Source organism: Scleropages formosus, chromosome 22 (assembly GCF_900964775.1).
Source record: "Scleropages formosus chromosome 22, fSclFor1.1, whole genome shotgun sequence".
In the NCBI taxonomy this organism is placed as follows: Eukaryota; Metazoa; Chordata; class Actinopteri; order Osteoglossiformes; family Osteoglossidae; genus Scleropages; species Scleropages formosus.
The window spans coordinates 12,051,805-12,077,265 of NC_041827.1; the positions used below are offsets into that span (position 1 = coordinate 12,051,805).

The following is a 25,461-nucleotide window of genomic DNA, read 5'->3' on the forward strand; positions in this document are numbered from 1 at the left end:
TTCCCTTCATCTTCAGAGAGGCTTGCTTGATTTCTTAAAATAAATTTGTGAGTGAAAAGGGATCCAGAGGCCTGGCCTACCCTGCCGTGCCCTGGGGCAGGACTCTCATTTCCAGTGAAGTGAGAGAGAGCCAAATGAGAGCCCAAACTGTGCCTGCTCTCCTGTGTGGAGATGGGGCATGAGGGGTGACCCCCAGTATACCATGCCCTTGGTCTTAAGCCCTGGCATGGGCCTAGTGAGCATGGCGGTTGACCAGGGACCTGAGCAGGCTGGCTGACATCAACAGATGGCTTTGACGTCAACTCTTGTTTCTTGCCATTTTATGTTGGATGTAAATTCAGCCAATCATTTTGCCAGCCTGACTTGCACCTTTTTATCTTACCACAGGCTCACACTAGTGGGAATGTTTTAGTACTTTTTTAACTGCTCAGCATATTGCTTCTTCCAAAGTGTCTTCTGAAACTTAAAGTTTTACAGCTGAACATTTTTCCTGAAGCAACTCAGGTGATGTGCCTTCTCATGGGTACAACAGTAGGATCCCATCTGTGACTTCAACTGGCAAATCTTTGATCAAGATCCTTAATCACTACAGTACCCTACTGCCACTACCACTTTTATTTTCTCTTAATGTATTTAACATATGTAACTTTATATTTCACATATTATATTTATTATATAAGAATGAGATTATAATTTTATATTTTCTCTCATTAGAAGACAGTGTGCCAGAATGTGATATTAAATTTCTCAGAGAGGAAAGAAACCCTCTTTTTTTCACAGAGCCCTGTTCTACAGTTTTAGCACGGACAGCATGACAGCAAGGCTACGTGTCAAGACCAGCTGTCACTGTTTTCTTTGCCACAGAATCATTCTGCACATGTCCATAAAAAATAGGGGGCAAGCTGACCAATGCCTGGCCACGTCCAGCTTATTTGCTGTCCTGTAGGACATAGAAGCATAAGGTTCTGCAAACAGGATCTGATCTAATTCTGCTCTAGTGCTCACTGGTCGCTGCACCTTCCTGACTGGGTTATGAAGTATTCGAGTCTTTTCCCAGCAGTCCTCTCATTGAGCCCGAATAGGCAGGCTGTGCATCATGTCTGATATGAGCCAGCATAGTAGAAAAAGCAGACTTCAGTGACTTTGAATGGTGCCTAGTGGCTGGTGTGCACCTAGAATGCCCTTTGAAGACTTTGTCATAGTGGGGGAAAAGCAGGAGAGATGCTATGAAAAGGTGACAGTGGGTGGAGGCATTTACTCCAAAACAGCATGGCATTTGCCTTTGCTCAGGATATGGCTGAGGGGTGAGACCGTGACACCAAAGTGCAAATAAACATTGTGTTTTCTCCCTGTGAGGCGTGAACATACTGCATCAACAGCATCCCCAGGTAGTAACTTAGCAGGGCTAGGTACAACAGCCCAAGCGCCGTACTCAAATTGTTCATATCACAAGTGAATACATGTTGTTAGGTCACTGGGGAAAAAAAAACACAGGAAATGGACTTTCTGATCAGTGGAGGAGTGTGGTATGTTCTGACAAGTCCTCTTCTACCATGTTACAGCCAAATGCATATGTGCACAAGTTTAAAAAATGCACAGCTGGACAAAATATTTGCCAAATACACACACACACACACACACACACACACACACACACACACACGCACACACTTTCTGAACCGCTTGTCCCATACGGGGTCGCGGGGAACCGGAGCCTACCCGTATTTGCCAAATAGTATAGGGCAATCTAATTTTACAGTTTTCCTTTTGGTGATATGTTTATCACTAACTGCCCCACTTTAACCAGATGAGGCCCCATGGTGTCTGGATTTTTTTTTACTCCTAATGAGACGTGTGGGATAGAACTGAAGCATACTGCATACTGCAACCAGAACACCAGTGAATGAGAGAATGGCAGTAACAGCACTTAACCCCAAAACCAAATGTTCCGTATGAATTTGAGTGCTGAAGACTCTACTGAGAATCTTCAGCACCCAATAAAGATAATAAAGAATGCCACAGACATTAATGACAATTTTTTTTGCACTTTAATAAAGTGGGCAATGAAAAGTTTGTGGGTGTATGTAAGTGTTTCCCCTTCGGCAGTGTATTTCTATTGAATTGCTAAATGGTCAATAAATGACTACTTTGTGAACACAACATGGGAAAAGTTGGCAGCCGTTGTGATAAAGCTTGATTCTGCAGTGTGGGAAAATGGCTTTGCCGTTGAGAGTTTCAGTTCTACAACTCTTTAATAACTTGGTATGTTGGCCATAAATAAATATAATTTATACCAATTTCTCTGCATTGGTCAGCTGTTCCACGTTGTTGTGGTCTGTTTCTCTAAGCAAAAGAGCACTGTTAGTTTCCCCTTTGCCGTCCCTTGCCATTGACTCTGTATTCCACTTTTTGTTGGTGTTTTTTATGTTCCTGAGATAAAGCGGTGACAGTCAGCTGCACATGACTTGGACAGCTTCCAGGACTGAATGAAGAAACAGGTGTTAGGAGCCTTCATGGGTATTGTGGTCTGGTTTCCTTCCCCTCAGGTCCAAGGAGCTGCTTCTCTGGAGTGCAAGTGTGAAATTGTAGGCCTTTTCAATTCCTGTGGTCAAAGGTGTCTGGAAAACAAATGAATAATGTAAACAATAACTTTACTTATTGCGATATCAACAACAAGGTTGTGGGGCAAAAACTGCACATGCAATATTAATGAGACACTATCATTTATCTTGAAGATTGGTAGGTAATACAATCCTTTGTGTGACATATGGTATATGGCATAGACACAGGAATCTATTTATTTATTTAACTGGAAGAAAGTTATTTTCTGTTTATTTTAGAAATATTTGGCAAAATTAAACATTACCTATGGCATTACAATTAAATATAAACTACAATTATATGCATTTAAATTGAACATTTTTAGCTGTAAATGAATATTACAAAGAAATTAAACAAAATCAACTTATAAATCAAGTTATGCATTTGCTTTTTCCAGAAAAAAGGATTTCATTTACATTTACATTTACTCATTTAGCAGATGCTTTTATCCAAAGTGATGTACATCTCACAGAAAATGTAGCGTGCATTACATTACATTAGAAATAAGTCCATACCGAAAATTATTCATTCCCACATAAGCCAGTTGATAGTATTCTCTCTTTGAAAACAATGACAATTAATCATTCAAGTGCATGTCCTAAAAAGAGAGCTGGTAACTGTAAAATCTGTGTGCAAGGAAACATAATGATTGCAATATGGAGAAACAAATTTGAATATCTCTGTTGCACCTAGTAATGTCAATATTCTAAGCAGCACAACAATGAGTTTAGGTGCGTCGAAAGCTCTGGGAAAGGTCACTCTGGGAACATAGAGCTGTCATGCAATAAATACATTTGTATATATATATGCTCATCCAAGAAAAGCATCTCTTTAAAATAATTTACCTGCACAACAACTAATCAAAGCAAAGTACCAGCATGAACTGGCAAAGATTTATGAATAGCTTTAAGTGTGGAGTGTCCCTTAGAAATAAGAAGTGGCTTAGCAATATTTTGTACAACAGAGGCAAAGGCAGTTACATTCAGTGGCAGCAACACCGGAGTTGTTGGATGTTGGATGGATTCTCAGTGAAATTAAATGCCATTTTTATCCTAGCTTAATCCAGACTGCATAATTCCTTTGCCATCCGTCAAAATGGACAGATTACAGTTCATGGATATGGACATTGTGGATATGACAGGAACAAATCTCTGAAGGTACAAGGTGAAATTACCTAAAACTTGTTGTGAATCAAATGACCAATTTGTCTCATTTTCTGAAAAATGAGCAGCTCACTGCAGATGGATGCATGCTAGCAGACAGACAGCAGCAGATACTTAGAGGAAAAAAAAAAATGTGGGCGGCTTGAGTGTGAGCAACCTGGTAAAGGATTTATGCACTTAAAGGTAAATGGACCGAAATTTTGAAAAATTTGCTTTGGATAAGAGCCATAACTTAATGTTATTACTGTATAAACGGCTCATTATTTGGCTTTTGTGGCATTTCTGAACACAGTGGAGAAACATATCTCCATTGATTTTCAGAACTTTATATATAAAAATGTATGAATTCCACATTCATCCTATGAATTCAACAGTTTAACCAAAACAAGTGACAGTTATGCTGTCCATCATATAAAAATTCAATTACTAAAGATTAACATAACTACAAAGTAACAGTTAAATGACAAATTCGGACCTGCTATATTTCAAAAGTTATTGTTATTCCTTATACAACAGACGAATGATAGATTTTTCTTGTATATAGAACATATAATATTATGACTTTCTTATCTGAATATGAAAAAAACAACCAATACACAAATTAAGTCATCGCTGTAGGACAATCAGAAAATGTAAAATATTTTAGTTCCATCAACTGAGAAAAGGTTATGAAATTAGAATAGTAGAGAAACATGTCTGCTCCATACTCTCCTGCTGTCTTTGGGTTATGTAGCATAAGTTTTTGCTTAAAGTAATTTTAGTGGTAAAATGACTTAGAATAAGAAGGGGCTCCACATGTATAAAGAATGTACCGTATATAAAGCAGGATTAGAGGCCCAGAATGAATGTTAGAAGAGACAAGAGGGGTGATTTCTGCAACTTTGTACTTGACCTGATCACTGTTGCTACTGCACTGGTCTCAGCACCTCAGAAACAGCCACCCATCTGGAGGTTTAACATACTAAAGGGTCAAGTCTACAGAGAATTGTGTGATGAAGTGGTAAAAATCCAGATCCATTCTTGTGGGTGGAAAACCCTCACTGATGATGTCACAGCCCCTGGAGGCACACCCAGCGTATACAGTTTATGAGCTCTACAAGTCCTGCCCTTTGTGCCTGCAATTGATCACCTGCACCTTGTTCACACCCATCTCAGCTGGGAAAAGAAGAGTGTCAGCTCAAGCAAGCATTGTGGAATCTCGAAAAAAAAAGAATTTCAGCTACCAACCAAGGAGTATTTGCACTCTGAACGTCAGACTTATCCCAAACACTTTTTTGTCATCTTTATCTTTGCCTTCATCATCGTCTTTGTCCAGTCCTCTGTGTTCCTTGTTCTAAGTCCCAACATCTCCATGTCCCTTATCCAACAGATTCACTTGAGCACAAGGTCACAGTTCACAGCTGACATTCTTTACTAGTAAATTAAGCTCTGCACTCGGGTTCACCTCAGACTCAGTGTCTGAGTGGCTCTTGGCCAATGAGAGAGGTCAGAGAAAAATGGCCAGACTTGTTAAAGGAAGGCCAAAAATAACAGCTCAGTGAAACAGAGATTTGCCGAAGAGTATCCCAAAAAGCACAACATGCATGCATTAGAGCGGATGGGCTATAGCAATAGACTACAGCAGTAGCTGTTGCTGAATGCTGATGGAAAGGTCACATATTGGCATAAATGAATGAATCCATGGACCTGTGTTGCCTGTTATCAACAGTTCTGATTGGTGAAGATGAAATGCAATGTTTAAAATTTTAGCTGAGCAAAGGGATGAAGAATCCTGTCGGATGTGTTCTGCACCTTGTTGTTGAAGTCATGCTGATTTGGAGGCTAAAGAGGGTTCCACAAAGTAGTAGCTAGGTATGCCTAATAAACTGACTAATGGGTGTACATACAGCCTACGTTTGCATATATGTTTATTCTGGACTTTCACAACTTGTCCCAGGCTTTTAAGATGATTTTTGCAGTAATGGCTAAATAATACCTAGGTGTGTTCTGGACAGGGGCAATGTTTCTATAGCCACATGCATTAGCCCACAAAAATTAGAAAATACTTTCATTGAATGAGCTGTGAAGGTTATGAGAGTATGAGTGCTGTAGGAAGACACTGAAATTGCTAAATGTGTGGTAATACTTGGTTTTTTGTGAATGACATGTTTTCATCTCCATTTCATTATACTGAGTAAGTATAGTGCAAACAAATTAGAAGGATCAGATTAAGGGGGATTAATCCACTTTGTCACAATGGACTCATGGGTATAATAAATTATGCATTCTGACAACATGGGGCAGATTAATTTTCTGAAACTGTGCAAGACCATTTCAATGGTACAAGAGAAAGGATTAACTTCCATGGAGGACTTCATGACTGAATTTTATTGCCTGTGGTTTCAGAAAAGTATTTTCATTGTTATGATTATTGCTATTATGGTTGTTTTTTGCTTCCGTTTTATTCAATAAGAACGTGCTGTTGGGAGAAAAAGGAAGAAATGAAAATGAAGAGCTATTCTTTACGTGACATGCAAAATAGTACAGAGGAGAAAATGAGTCCTTGTAATGGAATCGCTGATTTGCTGCACCCTCAACCACCAGGTCAAAATGATTAAATCTGCTGCTATCGAGGCCTACAAAATGAACTTCATTCAGCAATGCTCTCTGCATAGTAATTTTATTTGAAGCTTGACACTGATGATTGCTGTGAGGGGCTTAATATCCTCCACAAAACAGATGGATGTACGTAAACAGCTCTGCACTCGGATAAATACACACATACAAACACAAATTCTCTCTCTCGCACATAAAAAAGTTTTTTTTTATTCTGTCTATGATCTTCCCCAAGCTCAGTGGCACTGTTTTACTTATCTCTATCACATGCACACACAACCAGAAAAAAAGGGATAAAAAATAAAGTTTTTGCAGATTTCTGCAGGACTTAACATATATTAAATTCTAAGTAAAATTATTTCTATCTGTAATTCCAATCATTTATCAAAATACAATTGCTGATCATTGTGTCTATGAATGCAACAGTGGAATTTGATGTTTGAAAGCAATAAAATACTAGAAGTAATCTCAGATGGTTTCTGTCCAACAGCAGAATTTGTACTGTTCTGGTTGTTGATCCCTATATACGGTTAAGGGTGGTCCCATCTGGGATAAAGACTTCAAAGGAGTCAAGAAAGAAGTATATGTGAAAGGTCCTTTAAATTCTCTATAGAAAAACTGCTTTGAGATTCATTTTACCTTTTTGACACTACTATATTCTAGACTCTTTTTGGTATGAATCTACATTACAGTATTTTGAACTTTCAGGAACGTACCGCAGACAAGATATTAATGTGAATGCTACATTACTGTCTTGTTCCCAATGCGAAATTCACAGGGCATTCTACCATATAATTGACTTTGGCTTAATGTCTTTTTTACATGCTTTAAAATAATCACCAAAACATAAAGTCCAAAATGAAAGCTGTTTGACCCTTTTCTGCAGGTTAACATATAAAGAAAATATAACATGTAGCCTCACATACAATGGAACAGCCTTGGTATGCCATGTTTTTTTAGGCATTACATAACTTCTGAGCAAATACAAAGAAGAATGGTTGCACAGCTGGTTTCTCCAAGCTCCTGAGCTGTGTGTTCAGGCATACGTTCAGGGCCTTTAGGAATTGGGGAGTTTCCATGTTCTATTCTCAACCCAAAAGCATGTGTGGGAGTAAACAGTGGCAAACCATTTCTATACCCTCTATTACCAAGAAAACCATGTGCGTAATTGCTGTGAGCCAGCATTCAGGTTGCAGGTAGTCAACAGCAGTATTCTTAAATGCAGGTATTTGCAACAAGCCTGTCAGAGACCTGGCACAGACTAGGAAGTAACCCAAAAAGCTGTCTATTTACTTACTAGCATTAATTTATTTTCTCAAAGATGCAGAATTCAAAAGACTGCAGTTCAATATTACTGTGTTCCATGAGGTTATTTTGAAAAGTAAAATAAAGCAAGGCAAAAATGAATCAAGTAATCAACATCTCAGCATGGTGCTTTCAGGAACTACAAGTCCCTGTCTCACTTCTTCATCTTTCTTGCTGCTTCAGGCAACCCAGCTGCCCCTCGAATCTGTGTTCGCTTGCTAGCAAGACAAGAACCAGCTGTATCAAATTCACACAGGCCTTGGTTGTAGGAAACAGACTATAGCCCCGCTGTGCTCTGCTGCACAATATCAATCTGCAAGGCAGAAATTGCAGCCTTATGTGTGGTATGTATGATTCCCTCATAGTGTAGGGTCACAAGGCTGGAGCTATACTAACATATCTCAGAGTTGGGGCATCTGATGACAGCCTGGTGTATTATTTAATTATGAACAAAATACTGGAATTGATTTGCGTTTACATTAAAGGAGATGCTGTTTGAGGTAGGTTTGAGTCCAAGGGCCAAGTGACTAGCCTTCCAGTTGTCTCCCTTTTGAGTAAGGATAAGAAGTCTTTAAAAAGAGGGAAACTATGGCATCACTGTGGACTGGAGCATTCCCACAAATTCACCTTACAGAAACTCACATATACACACAGTGGCTGAAACCGCTTGTCCTGAGCGGGGTTGCACTGAACCAGAGCCTAACCCGGCAACACAGGGCGCAAGGCTGGAGGGAGAGGGGACACACCCAGATTGGGATGCCAGTCCATCACAAAGCAGCCCAAGCAGGACTCAAACCCAGACCCACCAGAGAGCAGGCACAGGTCAAATCCACTGCGCCACTGCACCCCCCCTCACAGAAACTCTCCTTTCTGAAAAAATGCTCTCACCTTAAAGCTTGCAAAAAAGCTTAAAGTATGCAATAAAAGTAAAGCACAGCTAAAAAAAAAAAAATTATTTTTTTTTTTTATTACATTTCTTCAAGGGGGCGCGGTGGCGCAGTGATGCAATGGGTTGGACCAGGTCCTGCTCTCCGGTGGGTCTGGGGTTCGAGTCCCGCTTGGGGTGCCTTGCTGCGGACTGACGTCCCGTCCTGGGTGTGTCCCCTCCCCCTCCGGCCTTATGCCCTATGTTGCCGGGTAGGCTCCAGTTCCCCGCGACCCTGTATGGGACAAGCGGTTCAAAAAATGTGTGCGTGTATGTACATTTCTTCATTTTGCAGACACTCCAAAGGACGTACAGCTCAGCTTCTCAATTTTAAACATCATGTCTCCCTCCAAATTGTTGACCCCTATGGCTTTACAACACAATATTGTCATTCTTACCCACCTGCAACAACTTACCCTATTGCACTATATCCTGTAACATTTCACCCAGATCAGTGAAACACAACAACTGGTCAAACACCTCTAAAATTCTTTTCTGCTGACGCTGTCAGCCCGGTGACCTTTCGAGAAGAAGGTAAAGAAATGACCCTATATAAAACCTGAAAAATACTTTAAACTTGAAAAGGACGCAACAGTCAAACGGGGTGAATTTAATTTGAGACTCGACTAAGTTGTCCTTGATATAAAGAGAGGACGTAGACATGGATTTATGTGCAGTACCTAGTTCACAATGGCATATAGATGGAAAAGAACACTTCTGATCTGTAAACAGCCCCAGGATTTGCCCCAGGCAACCTACTGGACATTAGACATCCAAAAAGAGGTAACATGTGGACAGCTTGCAGTGATTTCATTCTACCCATAATCATACTTACACTAATTATGTAGTTTGAATGGTTGAAAAGCATAATTGAAGTCCTTGTAAACTGTATAAAGCATGAGCAGTAGTACATAATAATTTCATTAACAGAACTGCATACTATGTAAAAATATATTCAAAATCTGTACAAAGTGTAACTGATGAAGTTTTGGAAATTTTATTATTTTTAAATTTGCCCATATATATTTAAAATTATCCATTCACAAAATATTAAAAGCTCAGTTTTTGAAACAGTCAGTGTTGCACTTAAATAATACACATTATGAATAGTTATTTCTTGTCTTTATTCCATCTTGGCAGAGTTTTACCTCATTACGGTTTTAGAAAAATGGTTTCCTGGGAAAACAGATTCTCCTTCTTTAAAATGTACTTTTGTTTGTTTTTATAATATGTAATGCCATAATATGTTGGCAGAACTTTTGAATTATCAATTGGCATATTGTTGTAATTCTGGATTGTATGTTTTATTGCGCTCATGTCCTTTTTAAATGATTAAGACAGATCCATCTTCAGAAATTCTCTTTCCATTTCGAAAAGTTCTGATGAAGCACTAGGTGTAGTACACAAGTGCAGTAACAATGCCACGCTGACTATCTACCCCTACATACAGACCACAATAATGTATTAGACATATTTTGTAATACTGAATGGTTTTGAAAGACGTTTTGAATCACTTCAATAATATTATTTATGGCTATTTTTTTTTTTTTTAGCAGTAGGTCATAAAGTCATTGTAGAAAGCAACAAAAGTGATGTACTTTGTAATTGGAGAGGCTTGTTCATGGCCCAGGGAACTAGAGTGGCACCGGGGTCATCTTAAAGCCTTGGATAAATCCGCTTGTGCTCCATGAACCAAAAGTGGGCAAACAACTCACTAGCACTAGATTTAGCCTGAAGTGAAGAAAGAATAAGGGAGATAACCTTCATGTACAGTTTGAACTTAGAAAAAATATGCAAACAGGAGACAAGAACAGTAGAGAAAAACTCTTCCATTCGCTCAACACTCCTTAATATTTTTTACTTATTTACTACCAGTTACACATCATTTTGATTCTGCATCTTTTCCAGCAATTTACACTGTAGTTTTATAGGGCATAGTGTTTTTGGTATTTATAACAATAGAGTAGTAATAATAATATTAGCTTTGGAAATCAGTTGCTTTATGTCTGATATGACCAGATAGCTGGACGTCTTCATCACTGATCAGGATGATGTTTTCTCAAAGGCTCTTTCTATTTCCGCCTTGTACTATTTAATGACAGTTTCTCTGGGCTGAGTTAGGAGTCACTGCTATCTTACAGCTCTGACATCCTAATGGCCAAGATAATGGTTTACGATAAAAGGAATCCTTCCATAGGATCCTCAAATCACTGCTCTTGGTTGGCCTATCATTCTCAAATACATATAAATTCCATGGTGACACGCTTTACAGGCCTGGGCTATGATACTTGGAAAAGCTATAATTTAAAACTTCCTTCATCTGCATGGGTGAGAGGAAGTAGAACAAAGAGAGGGAGTATACAGTGGAGAGAGAAGGTATGGTGAAGAATTCTATAGCTGGACTTGTACGTTCCTTTTCCTCTGACACACATGCCCTTAGTTCTCAGTTCTCTGGAGAAATTGAGCCAAAGGTAGTAGTGTAAACAGAGTATTGCATACAAGTGTGCATAATCCAAAGCAATTCTGGCTACCTACAAGTATATTCCTAAATGCGTCTTTCCTTATTTTCTGCTTTTGTCACATATAAACACTACAGTAGCATGTATGCATCACCAAAATAAAAATAATAATGTGTAGTATGACTTGAATTGTTAAATTCACTGATAATGTTCACATTGTTTTCTCACAAAATTATTGTCAAAGCTTCAGCAGAGCTTTTGAAAAACAAAATTTCAAAACTCAACTTCTGAGTGTTGTACATTTTTTATCGTTTGTCAATTGTTCTTTTGATATTTTTTTGACAAAAGTTGTAGTCTTTGTTAGTCATTACGGATTGTTTTGCAACTTTTACAAAAGCTTAAGAAGCTATATTTTTTAAAGATTTTCTTAAATGAAAAACTTTTATGACTTTTCACCTTAGGCTGTTCAAGTGTTGCTTAAAACGGTAATTATTTTCCTTTCTGTGTCCTATAATTAAAAAGACATATTATTGATGTTACATTTTCTTAATTCAGAATCAACCAGCCTGTGCCATGTGTATTGATAGATTTAAATGAGGGCCCTGTTGTCTTAAAGTTAGAAGAGATCAAAAGGCTAATGAAAAAGAGGCTCTTACATAACACCATAATAAAACTGCTGAAGGCTGTCTTGGGATGGAATTAACCTCTGGAAGTCAAAAGCTCTGTCAAGATTAGTCAGAGGTCAAATTCAAGACCGCACAAGCTACAGTAAATCTAAGCTGCAAAACCTTGAGAGGAAAATGAATGAAACTAATTTTCAATGCTTGTCAAGGGTTTCCATTTTTCCTTGGAGATAAAATTACAGTTAGTACACTTTGTAGATTTCAAGGGAATTGAATAAACTAACATATTTATAGCAAAGCATCTTAAAGAGGCACATGTGGCTTGCAGCTTCTCTAACCACGTTGTAATTTTATTCAGTTAACAATCTAAGACTTAATGATTCCTCAGGAATGTACAGTATCATATTTTTATTCATAACAGAGGTTTGGTGGAAATATAATTTACAGAACTAATATTGCTATACTGAAAAATGTCTTAAATATTTCCGAAAAGCATAAAGTGAGAACATGATTCTGACATTAAGCATTTTAAAGAATACAGAAAAAATCTTCCTCATATAATGTTAATTTTATATATAATGATGCTGACATATTTTATAACTTATTAAACAAAGACATGTTTTGTTTTCACAAAAAATGCACATGATTCATTCACATTTGAAATCTCTGTTTGGTTCCTGATGCCTCTCTTTGCTGTTTTGTGCCCCTCTTATTTTTCTTTAAGATCCCCCAGATAAGCTATGCGTCAACCGCCCCTGAGCTAAGCGATGACCGCCGGTACGACTTCTTTTCACGTGTGGTTCCACCAGACTCCTTCCAGGCCCAGGCAATGGTGGACATTGTGAAGGCTATGGGTTGGAACTATGTGTCCACGGTGGCCTCGGAAGGTAGCTATGGGGAGAAGGGTGTGGAGGCCTTCATGCAGATCTCCAGAGAAACAGGTCAGCCATTTTTCAGCATATGTGTGGCTTCTGTTGTGTGCAGTGTTTCCATGTTTATGTGTGTGTGTGTGTGTGTGTGTGTATACAGGGCTTGGCAATCTAAATACACTTTTGAAACAAATGCTTGTAATATGCAATGCCAGTTCATTGCTATACATATGAAACAAGATAACTCTGAATAAGGGGAGAAATTAAAATCATAAAAATGCAGACAGTATTATTAAACTGCATCAGAACCTCTGGGCAGATGAAATTTTCATTTTAAACTCCCTACTTAGCAGAGATTATTGAGCCAGTTGAGAATGTGGGCTTGAACTAAATCTACAGTGACATTTAATAGATTATGACATTATACAGTCTGACATTATGTTGTGTGTGAGGTTTCTTGTCATTTTAGGGCAGGATTTAATTAAACAGTTTAATATGTGAAATGTGCCATAAATAATAATTACAATTTCACATTGATTTTTCCAGTTTTTTTATGGCAAAAATAAATAATTTCAGAGATTTGGAGAGCTTTGACTGGCCTTTTCAGCATTAGACTGATCAAAATATTTGGTGGATATGAATGTTCACCAATGTTAATCACCATTTTTAAATAGAAACATCCCAGATTGGTTTGAAATGATCATTTTGCATTCTCATTAGGAATCCTAAAATCCTAAAATATTATGTTTTTGTCAAAGTTATCTTGTCTTTATTATTTATTTGTCTTTTGATTATATGGGTTTTGAGATTAATGACATTAGATCAAATAACTTAAGTTTTTCTCCTGAAGACTTGTATTAAGAAGAAATCTTGCTGTACCACTTCTTAAAGTATAAGTTCATTCGTGACACAGAAGTACTATGAAACACTTTAATACTGGTACTATCTTACAAATAAGGATATATTACCTGACTACAGAAAGGAAAAAAAAAATGTTAGTAGACCTGTAATTAACACTAACAAAATCTCAGAGAAAGCCATTATTTCTTTCACTTTCTGAAATTTACTTAGTATTTCACTCCTACTGATATTCTTTTAAACATATGTACTCATGAGAACAAGGTGAATAAGTAGATGGTATCACTGATCATTACCAAACATGGGGAAAAGAGGATTTTCCAAAGTGTTACATTTTACCTCACAGTCTAGAAGTGCGCATGTGCTCTCAGTGATTAACATATTTTTAATGCTTAATAAAGAAGGGTGAAAAACCTTTCAAACAGTTTTTGAAGCTAATCCAGGCTAATTATGAAATATGAAGTGTTTAGTACTATACTGTGTGGCTGTTGTCCTTTCTGGATGCATCTGTAAATTCTTGGCCGTAAGTGCAGATCAGCCAGCATGTGTAATTTTATCAGCTGACTTGTATTACAGTAGCAGTACTAACACATGTAAGGAAAACAGCTAATTACTTTTCTGGAAGCCATTCGTTCATATTGTGAACATACATTTAGAAACTTTCATGGGTGATATTTTCATGTCAGTTTTGATTGCGTTGTTTTATTCTTGAGCTCTTGAGAATTTTCTTTCACGCTTCTTTTACAAAACTTTAGTTTGACGGAAAATTGTAAAGAGGGGTTTAAAAGTGTAACACAGGGTCATAATTAACTTTACAAGGAGCAGCAGATCCCAACTGTGAGATGAAGATCACCTGCCGGTCTTTGATCATGAAAAGTGGAAAATTTTCAACATTACTTGCCTCCTGGACGTAGCATTTGGTTTGAAAGTCTGACCACGGTATCACCTTATTTCAACTATTTTTTTTTTTTTTTTTTTTGCGGCGATGCAAGAAAAAGCATCTTTTGCCTCACTTTCTAATTTTTTTTTCTTTTTTTTATCTTGTGAAGACATATTACTGAAAAGAACAGTGTATAAAGATTGTTGGAACCTATTTTGAAAACTTGTGTGACGACTGAAGGAGAGTTTTATTTCATTGCTAAGTCATCATTACAAAACCTTACAATCAGACATGGCTTTAAATGTGAAATGATCTCCACATAGGGAACAACGCTGGGCTCAGTGATCATGAACAAACATTAATCTGTTTTGTAAGAACTTATGAATCCAAGAATTCTGTGGAGTAAAGACATTTATACCATTCATTCCAGTTGACAGTATTCATCTTTCAAGACTGTAGCATAATCCCCTTGAGATTTTTGGATGTTTCAGTAGGTTTTGAAGAAAAAACGCTCCTGCAGTGTTCAAGAGCATGGTACTGAGGACACGAATGTGAAGAGCTGACAGATGTTGAGCTTGTTAAGATGTTAAGTTTTTTTGTGTGAAGTGAGCAGGCTAACTTTAGTCAGTACAGTGCAAATTCTATATTTTTAAATAATTTCTTGTTAAAAATAACCGTAAGAAATGGGAAATTATGTGCTACAGAGATTTAGAACAGCAAACGGATTTTAAAAATCATCTTTAAAAACATTTTAATGAAAAGAAAATGAATATTCTTTAGGGGGGTGCGGTGGCACAGTGGGTTGGACCGGGTCCTGCTCTCCGGTGGGTCTGGAGTTCGAGTCTCTCTTGGGGCGCCTTGTGATGGACTGGCGTGCTGGGTGTGTCCCCTCCCACTCCAGCCTTGCGCCCTGTGTTGCTGGGTTAGGCTCCGGCTCACCATGACCCTGCTTAAGACAAGCATATTCAGTCTGTCTGTGTATGTTGTTTTAATTTGTATTGAACATAATGCTACCCAGATCCTACCTATGCAGACTCTAATCGTCTGACATTAGGAAAAGAAGAAGAAACTCATGCATAGTTTAAAGAATTATTGAAATGAGGTCAGCAGACAGCCAAAGACAAAACTTTCTGTTTAGCTTTTATGCTCTTTTACCTGCTCTTAGTATTTGCAATTCCTGACTTGGAAAATTTATGTTCACAATAGTGTAATATTTTGGTCTTTGCTTTTAACAGAGAATATACAATATTTTGTTTTTCCTCTTTATTTAAATTATGTAAGGATCTTCCAGATTATGTTCTTCAATGTTGCCTTGGGGGTACTGAATGACATACAGCATCAAATAACTAAACAAACTCAAATTATTTGTAATGGGGCACAAAAAGAACATATTGGATCACATTTGTTGAATTCTTTTTCAATAATTCTTTCAGACAGACAGAATGTAAGCATTGTGTTTACAGTTTGATTTACTATTAAGGTTTAACTCGATTTTCAAGTTGCATTTCTAAATCTGTACACCTGGTGTGCCCAAGGTGTGAAGGAAGACATAGGTTCTCTACCGCAAATCAATAATCCTTTTCACTTTAGTCACAGGATTGCACACTAATAAAAATGGAAAACATTGTCTAACATGCAAATAAAAATTACACAAAGTTTTGGCAATCTTTCTTGCTCCTGATTTAGTATTAGCAATTATTGAAACAAAAAGTAATTTATATACATGTATCTGGGGTGCTACTATATTTTCCTGCTATATTTTCCTAAATCTCATCCTCTGTGTTGGTATTGTTTCATTTAACTTATCTCTTGTTAATGGAAATTAAACTGCAATTTTCAGCGCTGCAATGGAACTTGCATGGAGTTTGTTAAAACTAAAAAGCATTCACCAGAAAATTAGTTTGAGAAATTTCAGGCTAATTTGTATCTAAACAATTTCAATTTTTCAAAACATTAAGCTTATTAATAGTAAAGGACTTATGGAAATAAGCTTTTTTTTTAACAAATCTTTTGCTGTTTGAAGAAACATACATTAGTCGTAAAATTTTGCTTTTCTCACAAATGCACACAAAAGCACATATGTATATTGCATATGATTAGATGTTTTTGATCTCAACTGTTGAAGAATGGCTAATTCTAACCAAGCTGCAGATAACTTCTTTAATAGCTGTAATTTTAAAGAATCAGTTTTTTCAAAAAATAAAAAAAAAAGGTTAATGACATCCCACAGGCAGCCATTTTAAGTCCTGAAATCATTAATATTTTAGTGTCAAGTCTTCATGCGAAGTTTAATCACCAATTAAATTTTTAAGAGAACGTGGTGTGCTTCAGAATGTTTGTTGTGTTTTTTGGAGCATCATGTTGTGTAGAAGCATCTTGAAAGGGTTTGCTGTAAGGACAAAGTGGAATGAGATGAAAATATGAGAACACAGGAAAGTTAGAAACAGCTTTCAGTAAAGATTTCTTCATTGCTAAAGTTTTATGCTTGATCCTGTCTCTTGCAGATTTTCTTTTAATGCTATTTTAAGGTAGAAATACAAGACATAGTACCTAATGCTTTCCATAGGTCATGGTCATTTATCTGTACTGGCCAACATTACTTTTATGCTGACTTGCACTTGTAATACTGCTTTTTTTTTTTTTTTTTTTTCAAAATATAAATACTGGAGAAAAACAGACTTACATATACATATTTCCGGATCATGAAGATCATGCTGAAACTAAACTCAATACCGATGGCAAAATAAAGTCCATAATTGGAATATATGAGGAACATACAGTGAGTTCCTGTAAGGGCAATAGGGTTAGGGTTCTTTTGGGAGCAAGCTTTTGGGACGCTTGCGGAAGATGATGCTGGATAAGCTGGCTGTTGGCAGGGCCGTGAGCCTGAGCTGGCAGTCTGAGCACAAAGGTGCTTCGGAAATCGTGCTCCCTTCCACTGAGGGCATTTATGATTGATGTGGAGGGAAAGGAAGTGGAAGCATTACAGTGTCAGTGGTGGCATTTTGAAATTATTGGAGACCTCAAAAAGGGGGAGATAAAATGTTTGTGACCTTGACAGATTCTTTTCACTTTGAATGGAGAGTGACAGATGAGATCACACTGTAGTGCTTGAAATGGAACAGATGCAATAGATGTGTTTGAGTTTTGATTTAAGGGTGGATAATAGTTTACAGAGAAAGGTGTATAGACTTTATTCTTTTGATAACTGAAGTTTAGCTGAAGTTATCAGTTTTTTGGTTTTGTTTAGGACACCAAGTGATGTTTGAATCAGATTTGCAAAGATGGATTTTTATTGCATAGACTGTGCTGCAAATAGACTGAGGTCGTTTGGAAGTCTCCCATAAGATGTGCATTGGTATCATTGGTAAGGAGTATGTGTAAACACACACACAGTAAGTTGTGCAAATGAGTTACTGAAAACTGGGATTACAGACACAGTTCCTGTTCAACACCTTCCCCTGCCATATATTAGAATTTACCCCTGCTGCCTCTTTTTCTACTCCTCTCTTTATAGAAAATCAAGGATTGGTTCAGTATCTGGTCTTTTTCATCCTTTATTTAATTTCCTGCTTTATTTTCTTGTGAATTGTGCACTTCAGTGGTAAGCATATTATTTTCATATTTTTAATCATTCTGCTTTTGTTAGGAAACTAACTGGAAACACGTTACGGCAATATCACTTATTTTAGAATTATTTGGTTCCAGCAAAAATGCAACGCACATCATGGGTCGACATTTGAATTTCTTCACTTGTATTGACAGTTAATGTTTATTATTGGTAGTTTTGCTACATTTGTATTCAATCACTATACCATTTAAGCTTTATCAGCTATTAATTTGAATTGTACATTTATCAAAAAGGTAGACAGTGCAGCGCAGCAAACCTATCTCTTTCTTGTATCTTGTTTTGCAAAAAAATGCTGACTGTTAATGATAATAAATACATGTCATGTGACTTGGTAAGTCAGAACCATCATGTCATAGGGATTATAACACACCCAAAATAACTGGGATACTGTTGGTTCAAATACCAGAAAGATATCAGCTGGAACCTGAACAGTTCCTGTTATATTTACATTTATTCATTTTGCAGACGCTTCTTCTCCAAAGCTACATACATCTCGTAGAAAATACAATTTGTACATTACATTAGGAGAAAGAGATACATAGTTGCAGCCATGCTAAGTAAAGCACTCCTATATATTTACCTATTCATTAAAAAAAATAAAAAAAAAAAAAAACAGATTTTGCAGTATTCTATCATATATTACAAAATAATGATACATTACTCATCCTGTTTTGCCATGGAACAGGTTATGCACTTCACATGTGTTGCGCAGCATGACCGACAAAACACATTTACATTTTATTAGCAGATGCTTTTCTCCAAAGCGACATAAATCTCATAGAAAATACAATTTGTGCATTACATTAGGAGAAAGAAACATAGTTGCAGATGTGTGTTTCTTAAGTACAGTTAGTTTGTTTCTTTCACCATATGAATTAATGTACATCACACAAGCAGCTGCATAAAACTTAATCAGAATATCAACAATTCCTGATCACCTTCCTAGTAATTTTTTTTGAGATACATAGAAATATTTACGTTACATTAAAGGAGTAGCTGCGTAAAGGATTGATCTGGTCATGATTTTAAAGTTAGTGCATGAACTTTTATACACTACATGAACTTAAGAGATCATGGGTGAAGTGAATCTGTAAGAGGTGAGTTTTAAGACCCTTTTTAAATGTGAACAAAATTTCAGCAGTTCTGAGTGAGAGGGGGAGGTCGTTCCACCACAATGTAGCCAGAATTGAAACCCTCCGTGCTTTACCTTTTGTGCATGGGGCCATCAAGCAGGCAGATGTGGAAGAGCGTAACAGTCTGGTTGGGGTGTAGTGGATAATCAAGTCTTGTAGATAGCTGGGAGCAGTTCTACTGATGCATCTGTAGGTTATAACTAGGGTCTTAACTCTGATCCAGGCAGTTACAGGAAGCCAGTGCAAAGATATGAGTAGAGGAGATACATGGGAATGCTTTGGCAAGTCAAACACAATTCGGACAGCAGCGTTCTGTATCAGCTGTAGAGGTTTGATGGCAGTAGCAGGAAGGCCAGAGAGCAGAGAGTTGTAGTAGTCCAGACAGGATGTCATCATGGCCTGGACAAGTAGGGTGGGTTCAATGTGCTGTGAGAAAGATAGACTTGAGTCAGTCATCACTCCCAGACTCTTAGCCGAGGAGGTAGGCAAATTGAGTGAGTTGTCCAGTTTGATTGAGAGATCATGACAGGAATACAGGCCAACAGGGATGTGTAGGATCTCTGTTTTGCAGAGGTTGAGTTGTAGGTGGTGATCAGACATCCATGCAGTGATGTCTGACAGGCAGGTGGACCTATATTGCTGTACCCCGTGGGATCTGAGTTTTGCAGCTGAGTAGCTACAATGTGTTATTCAATTTGTCCTATTTTGACCAAAGGAAAGATACAGTACCTAAGTCATAATGAATCTATATATATATATATATATATATATATATAAAGAAAAAGAAAAAGAAAAAAAACTCTAGTGATTGAAATACTTAATTGTTCTTTCTTTTTTGCAGTTTGAAATACAAAGAATATAAATCAGGCAGAAGTTTGCCCAAAGAATTTGAAGTGATAATTTTGGATAGATCAAAATGAAGGACAGTACACACCTAACACTGCTTTCCACAAAAGGGAACTCACATGCCTTCTCTTTTCTAGATGATGAATGTTTCTCACCTATTAGCTATTCCCTGTAGGGTATGTTCTGTCAGAACACATACAGAGAGCACTGATAACCGTTTGGTCACACCAGGTAGAATGCATTGTACCATTCCCTGCACACTGATTCCACTTTTACATAGTCAACTAAAATTGGGAAAATTACTTTGGTAAACAGACTGCTTGGAAGGACTGACAGCACTATAACAAACTAAGTGATTGGGATTACTGTCCATTTTATTGCTACGTGGACAGTCATCAAAGTATAATTCATTGAAAGTGGCAGGGAGATTGACAAGGTTATCTCAGGTTAATCCATACCTTCAGGGGCCCTACCAGTTTAATGTAGCCTGAATTTGCATACATTCCCATTGGCAATTACTGACATGCATGCAATGCAAGAGGTTTTTTTCAGTGGTTTAAGGGACTTATTCAAATAGGGTTGAGAGTGCAGGGGAAATATAATCAATAACTATTTGGATGGGAAGTCATGTTTTACCAATGCATTTCTGTGTTCATTAGCTTAGCTCAGCACCTCTGAGTTTCTTTGAGAATCATGCACATATTTAAATTATTGCTTATTAGCAAAAATTAGTTTTGCATGTTCACTATTGTAAGAAATTTGCAGCACATGCATCTATTTCTATTAAAGAATTTTTTAAATAATTCTTTAATGCAAGAAAGGCTCTAGCCTTCCTGAGAGCATACTGCTGGGTAAACAGTGGACAAGATTCTAGGGGACAGAAATGGACTCAATAAAGGTAATTCTGAGTCTCAAGTTGCCTCAACAGCATGCTTTGGTAACACATACGTATGCAAGAGTTCTGGTAGGAAACATATAGAAACAGGGAATATGTACACATAGAGCTTGGGCTGACTTTGCATGCACAACTCTGCATCTGTGAGGCAACAAAGCATTTGCTGAGCCATCTCAGCCTAGGGCTTAAATACACAGTGATCTCCTTTCTGTTGAATCATTCATTACGTTTCATAACCTCCCCCTGCGATCTGTCGCTTGGCCATTATGCCTTGAGGGAATTTGGTAAGTCCATTCCATATTGAAAGTGCTCTTCACCATATGTAGTTTGCCTTATAGTGCAAAAAACCTTTGGGAAGAAAACTTAGATGGCATTCACAGATATTTAAACCCCTGGATGCAGTTCAGGCTGCACCATTTAGACATGAGCATAAGCTGCAGCCTATTCCATAAGCATGTGCACCAGACCATGCTGTATTTGAATATATATGTCCAAAGGAATTTAAAAAAAAAAAAAAAAAAAAACAAGTTCTTAGAAAAGCACTGCTGTGATATGAGTTTGATGTGATTCTACAGTAGGAACATGCAATTCACTGTCTCATTAGTAATCTCTTCTCATTTTATGACTGTTTTCTCATTGCTAAAAGTGCTCAACCTTTCAAAATATTTACCTAGTAAAGACTGTTTGATGATGAAATAATGATAATAAAAGTATGTTACTTACTGAGACAGGATGCTGCAGAAAAGGAATGCCATGGTGACGGCACACACCCGAAACTGTAAATGAAAATAGTGGTTTTGTCTTATTACCTCTACCCACACATGATTTTTCAAAGTTAGTGCAAAATGCATTTTCTGTAAACCAGAATGCTACACTGGATTCAACAACAAGCAAAACATAAAAAAAAAAAAAAAAGTATTTAGCAATACTAGGGCGTATAAATGAAAATTTAATTGAGGGTGTGGTGCAGGCAGGCTTGACGCGTTCCCTCCTCTGAGAACACCACTTCTCTGGATGAAATAACAGAAGATTTATTGCCTTCACTGCTGCTGCCAGTTACAGCTTAAAGCATTGGCGCTGGATGACTGCGACTATACAGTGGGGGCTCATGGGGGATGGGGAGGAAACATGGGGCAGCTGTGCAGGAGCTCACGGGTGCCTCTTGAGGATGCCTGCAGTCCATTCCAAATGGGCTTTTAATAATTTAAGCTGCTCCCAACTGGGTCCCTCTCAGTCTCCTAGCCTGGGACAGTGCATTGCAGTTCCACAGTGGAGTGCCATCAATGCCCTTTTGAGTGGAGAACTGTGAATATCTGTCATTGTTTTGTGGTATAGCAGTGGTGGTATATTGTGACGTAGGTACTGTTTCAGAGGACTCATCATTTCAGGTTGTTTCCAGGTCTGAAAGAACGGTGCTTGATGTTATCACATAATAACTAAAATTAAAAACTGGTGTTAATCAATATGACAAAAAATTCAGTGACAAATGAATGAATTAACATTGACATGTACGGTAAGCAATATTTTCAGATATGCAGTTGTGAAAGTGATATAAAATGAGGGAAGTTTAATATTTCATCTCAAATATAGATGCCTTTCTGCCTTACCGTGTGTTCAGAACCGATGAACTCAGAAACCACATTTCATTTCTGTGGATTACTGGATTTTTTTTCAGCATTTCTGTTTTTAAATATAACGGTTGACTCAGATTTTCTGATTATCTGTTAGTTGTCTTTTAACTTTTATTGCCATACCTAAAGTTTCCTAACTATGAAAGATATTGTCTTGACTAATCATTGAATTGGATGTAACGGAGCATTGTTAAAACAATTTAAGCTTGAGAATGGTATTATAAATGCACTGAGTGTGAGCATTTTTATTTATTCAGTCATGTGTACTAGAGAATTTGGCAAAATACAGATATCTGAAATTTATTTGATTAATCCTTTATGGTAGTCACCACAGTGACAGCTTTGATTTTGGGATAAATGCCTTTGGATAATTCAGCTCAGCAGTAATTAAAAACAGAAATGTGAAATTGTGTATTTAAAACTAGATGGATGTTCCTAAGCCTTTTTTCTCTCAAGGGTTGGCCATTCATATCTGAGTCATCAATGTAATAGAACTGTTGAAGGTATAATTGATTTAGGATTAAACACTACTTTATGTAGATGTCCAGTTACATTTTTTAAACATCATTTCGCAAGCCTAAATAGTCACTGTTACAGATAAATTTGAATGAGATTAACGAAATACATTTTTGGGATATGTACATACGCTTAATATGTATGGAATACATGAATAACAATATCACAGCATAAAATATTTGTCATTTTTTGAATATTTACTATTTATCTGATGCAATGAAAGGAGTCCTTCAGATTTTAATTGTTCTTAGAAGGAACTATAAGGTTACAATTTATCATGTTTTGGTTTTACACTGCACATACGTACTAACTTCAGTTTTGTTTGGTACTTTTCGACTGTAGCATGTTGTAAAACATTTCACATAGCTGAAGTTGTTTCCAGGGGTCAAAAACCATTAAAAATCCATTTTACCATTTTATACAATTTATTAAAAGCTGTAAAGTATTAATAAGAAAAAATACAATTCTTTTTAAATGCTTACAGTTTCTTCATCTTAAATACAATGTAATTAAATAGTTATACCTATTTATTTAATCAGGACTTTACATTAATATTATAGCAATAAAAATGAATTATGCTGTATGCCTAGTTTCAGCTCATTGGGCCATTATTTTCCTAAATTCTTCCATTCTCTGGGCTGTATTAATGGATGTTCAGATGGCTTTTTCTCTAACATTCGCCACTGTAAACTTCCACTTCATCAAATGGCAGCTCCTCATTACTCGAATCTGTTCTGGAAAGGCCTATAAATGATGTGAGCTTGGAAGAATTGATTAGCTTAGAGGCCATCTTTCAGTCTAGATCTATGAATCTTTAACAACACCAACGCCACACTGCGTGTTTAGTGAGCTAAAGCCTTGTCAGCCTTCGGGAAGAAATTTACGAGACACATATTATAATGCATGAAGATCTGACAAGTTTCATTAAAAGTGCAGTCTGTTGTTGACCTGCTCAGACAATGTTTTACTGAAACATGCGATGTGTTCCTTTTTAACTTTTTTCTTTACATGTTGATAGTTCAAATGTTATGAATTTAATGCCTAGGTCAACAACACATCAAGGACAAGTGCCTGGAACTTAAAACATATTTGCAAACATCTGATTTGTCATAAGAACATTTTAAAGGGCTTTACTAGGTTGTAACTGCAGTGCTAGGTCTTTATATCGTTACACCATTCCCCCCCACCCCCCCCTCACATCTGTAGTAAAAGTTTCTCCCTTTCTTCAGTTTAAACTACAGCAGTTCCATGGACAGTATTGTGAGTGCTACCTGGAATACACAATAAAGATGGGATTTCCAGAGAAAATGCAACATCTCAAGATACAAAAAAAAAAAAAAACAAAATCCTGTAAAAAAAAAAAAAAAAAAAAAAAAGTTTTCATTTATTCCCACCACATTAAACTTGAAAGCACAGTCTGCTCCAAAACCACTGGGGCTCTTAATGACAATTAACAAATAAAGCAGCATAAAATAAACAACACAGATAATTAGCCATATTTTATATGTGGAAAACATTAATTTTTTTTCTGCAAAAAGTTTCAAAATTGTTTGCTTTGTTAAATAGCCTTTAAAAATTTAATCATACATTGTCCTATTTACTAAAATTAATCTCGGTGTTTAGGAGATTTACTGTCATTTAATTTCACTGGCTTCTTGTTTTACTTTGATGCAGAAGTAACGTAACAGGCACATGACATCCTTCTGTTATTCATCAATATAGGGAATGGTCATGAACAGAGCAGATAAAAATATTTGCCTTTATTATTCAGAGAAGGGTTTTATAAAAAATGCACAAAGTTAAATCATAGTCACTAAGCAATGTTTAAACTTTTGAAACCACAAGAACTGTGGTTTAGTTGTTTGAAAAAGTGAACTTCTATCCGTGTCAACCATGAGAATACGGTGAAGACAGCAAACAAGAATCAGAGAGATTCTTACATATGGATAACAGGTGGATACGTTCTAACTGATTTTGGAGTCCCCAAGTCAACAAAGAATCTATTTTAAGTGAACTGTGTTCCCTGAAAACACAGTCTGTCCCTGAACTAAAACTACTTATGTTCTGAAATGAAAGGGCTGGTCTGCTAGTTAGACCTAATGACATGAAGGACCTGGGGATCTGGAAAGGTTCCACATGAAGCAATGGTGCAAGAATACCTTGCAATGTCCGCTCCCACCTTAAAATAAATAAACAAATAAAAAACATTAAAAGGAAAGACTCAAGGCCATTATCACACACATTGTCTGAACTGCTAGTCCCATACGGGGTCGTGGGGAGCCAGAGCCTAACCTGGCAACGCAAGGCGTAAGGCTGGAGGGGAAGGGGACACACCCAGGATGGGACGCCAGTCCACCGCAAGGCACCCCAAGTGGGACTCGAACCCCAGAGCCACCAGAGAGCAGGACCTGGTTCAACCCACTGCGCCCCCCCATTATCATTGTCAAATCCTAAAAACAAGGGTGCTAGTAACTGTGAACCAGTTTAAGAAACAAATGTCTTTGGAAACAGATTTTTGTAACATCACGAAT

General features: G+C 37.1%; 1 protein-coding gene across 2 annotated transcripts in view; it reads left to right on the forward strand.

Moving 5' to 3' along the window:
• Positions 1–25,461, forward strand: part of grm7 (glutamate metabotropic receptor 7) — a 131,905-nt gene that overhangs the window by 36,081 nt on the left and 70,363 nt on the right. For both annotated transcript variants that reach the window (XM_018747005.2, XM_018747012.2), the window contains exon 3: positions 12,396–12,612. In XM_018747005.2, the coding sequence (XP_018602521.1) occupies positions 12,396–12,612 (217 nt within the window). The remainder of the gene's footprint in view (positions 1–12,395; positions 12,613–25,461) is intronic.